General features: G+C 45.8%; 1 protein-coding gene across 1 annotated transcript; it reads left to right on the top strand.

The window, feature by feature from the left end:
* The first annotated feature begins 320 nt into the window (after positions 1–320).
* Positions 321–1,748, top strand: LOC127308829 (uncharacterized). Its single transcript, XM_051339769.1, has one exon. It carries the CDS (start codon positions 321–323, stop codon positions 1,746–1,748), a length of 1,428 nt encoding a protein of 475 aa, XP_051195729.1.

Genomic DNA, 1,748 nt, shown 5'->3' with positions numbered 1-1,748 from the left:
GCAAGATAATTAACATAATTAATTTGGACCCGCTGGTCTGCACATATATGGGATACAATTCACTCCCGTTGATAGAAAAAAAAATGCAAACATAACAATAGTACTCGTGCTGTTTGTCTGCTTGGACAGTTGGGTTAGTCTTGTCACGCGTTTTATAGTTCACACAAGTACGAAGTTTGTCATCCGCCCAGCCATCGCAGTCAATGTCATCCCTATGGATACTCTTCTATCTTGCTAAGGGTCTCTGCAAGACTTGGCAGAGGCCAGCATAGTTAAATATGTCCACAGACCGCAAGCAGGTTACCACATCAACCCCAACCATGGAGATTGTCATGTCTGCAGTTGCAGGTGAACTTATGAGCCGTTTCATCTCCTTTCTGGTGAACAAGTACAACTCCAGCCGTCCACGATCGGCGGAGGAGGTCGAGGAGAGGTTGCAGCATCTCCTGATGAGAGCTTGCACCATCGTCGAGGAGGCGGACACGCGTTACCTAACCAACTCCAGCATGATGATGCAGCTCAAGACACTCTCGGAGGCCATGTACCGAGCATACCGTGTGCTGGATATCTCGAGGTACCAGGCCCTCCAAGATGGTACAAGCTCCAACGAGGTTAGAAGCAGCTTCCATTTAGCCAAGCGTCCTCGTACAACAGCCGATAAGGTCACACACCTCGAGTCACATGGTGCCTTGAAAAGCTTAGAAATTGCTGTAGCTCACATGACTGAATTTGTTGTGCTTCTGGGTGGATGTGAGCGCATGTTTCGTAGGCCTTACGACGTATATCTCTACACCGAAAACTTCATGTTCGCCCGACATGCTGAGAAACAAAGGCTCTTGAGCTTCTTGTTGCAGCACAATGACCATCCTGGTGATTGTGCACCGGATGTTCTTCCAATAATAGGTGGTGCTGCAAATGGGAAGAAGACTTTGGTCGCTCATGTGTGTGGTGACATAAGGGTACGCTCCCGCTTCTCCTCTGTCTTGCACTTGAATGGAGACAACCTTATGAGCATTGACCAGGGAAGGAGCATGTTTGGGATGATGCTGGTAGTTATTGAGTTTGCTTCTGATATAGGTGATGATGAGTGGAAAAAGTTTCACTCATTTGTCAAAAGAATGGACAGAGGAAGCAAAATCATCATCATAAGTAAACTTCAAGGATTAGCCCGATTTGGATCAGTGAAACCGGTTTTCCTAAGTATTTTGTCATACGACGAGTTGAGGTACCTTTTCAAAACGCTGGTATTCGGGAGTGTAGACCCTGCAGAACATCCTCGGCTAGTACAAATAGCAGATGAATTTGCCAAAGTGCAGCACAGTATCACACTTGTCTCAACAAATATGTTTGCTGATGTGTTGAGAAGGAACCTCGATGTTAAGTTTTGGCGCTGCATATTGGAGAAGGGTTTAAAAATGGTTCAAAGAAACCTCTCCATGTATGGTGAGCTCCCAACAATGCTTGTACAACAAGGCCAACCTGTGGACATAACGGACTTTGCGATGCACCCTCTTAGTATGACACGTTATACAATTAATGCTTCAATTAAGGAGGAATCACCAAGTGTGACATTTGGGGAACTTCTAATAGATCCTAGTGTCAGACCGGAACAAGACTTCATTCTAGTTTCATGGAAATCAAGGATAGCCCCTCATAACACATTTGCTCATTTTGTTACAAGTTATGCTCAGGGTGCAGATGTAGGTAGTTCCTTCCTAGGGAGGAAGCGACGGGGAGCGCCAATCTAA

This window comes from Lolium perenne, chromosome 1 (genome assembly GCF_019359855.2).
Source record: "Lolium perenne isolate Kyuss_39 chromosome 1, Kyuss_2.0, whole genome shotgun sequence".
NCBI lineage: Eukaryota > Viridiplantae > Streptophyta > Magnoliopsida > Poales > Poaceae > Lolium > Lolium perenne.
This window is presented reverse-complemented; position numbering and strand designations above follow the sequence as displayed.

What these genes read in the sequence shown, in the direction of transcription:
- LOC127308829 (XM_051339769.1), top strand. Translation starts at nt 321, where the DNA reads ATGGAGATTGTCATGTCTGCAGTTGCAGGTGAACTTATGAGCCGTTTC.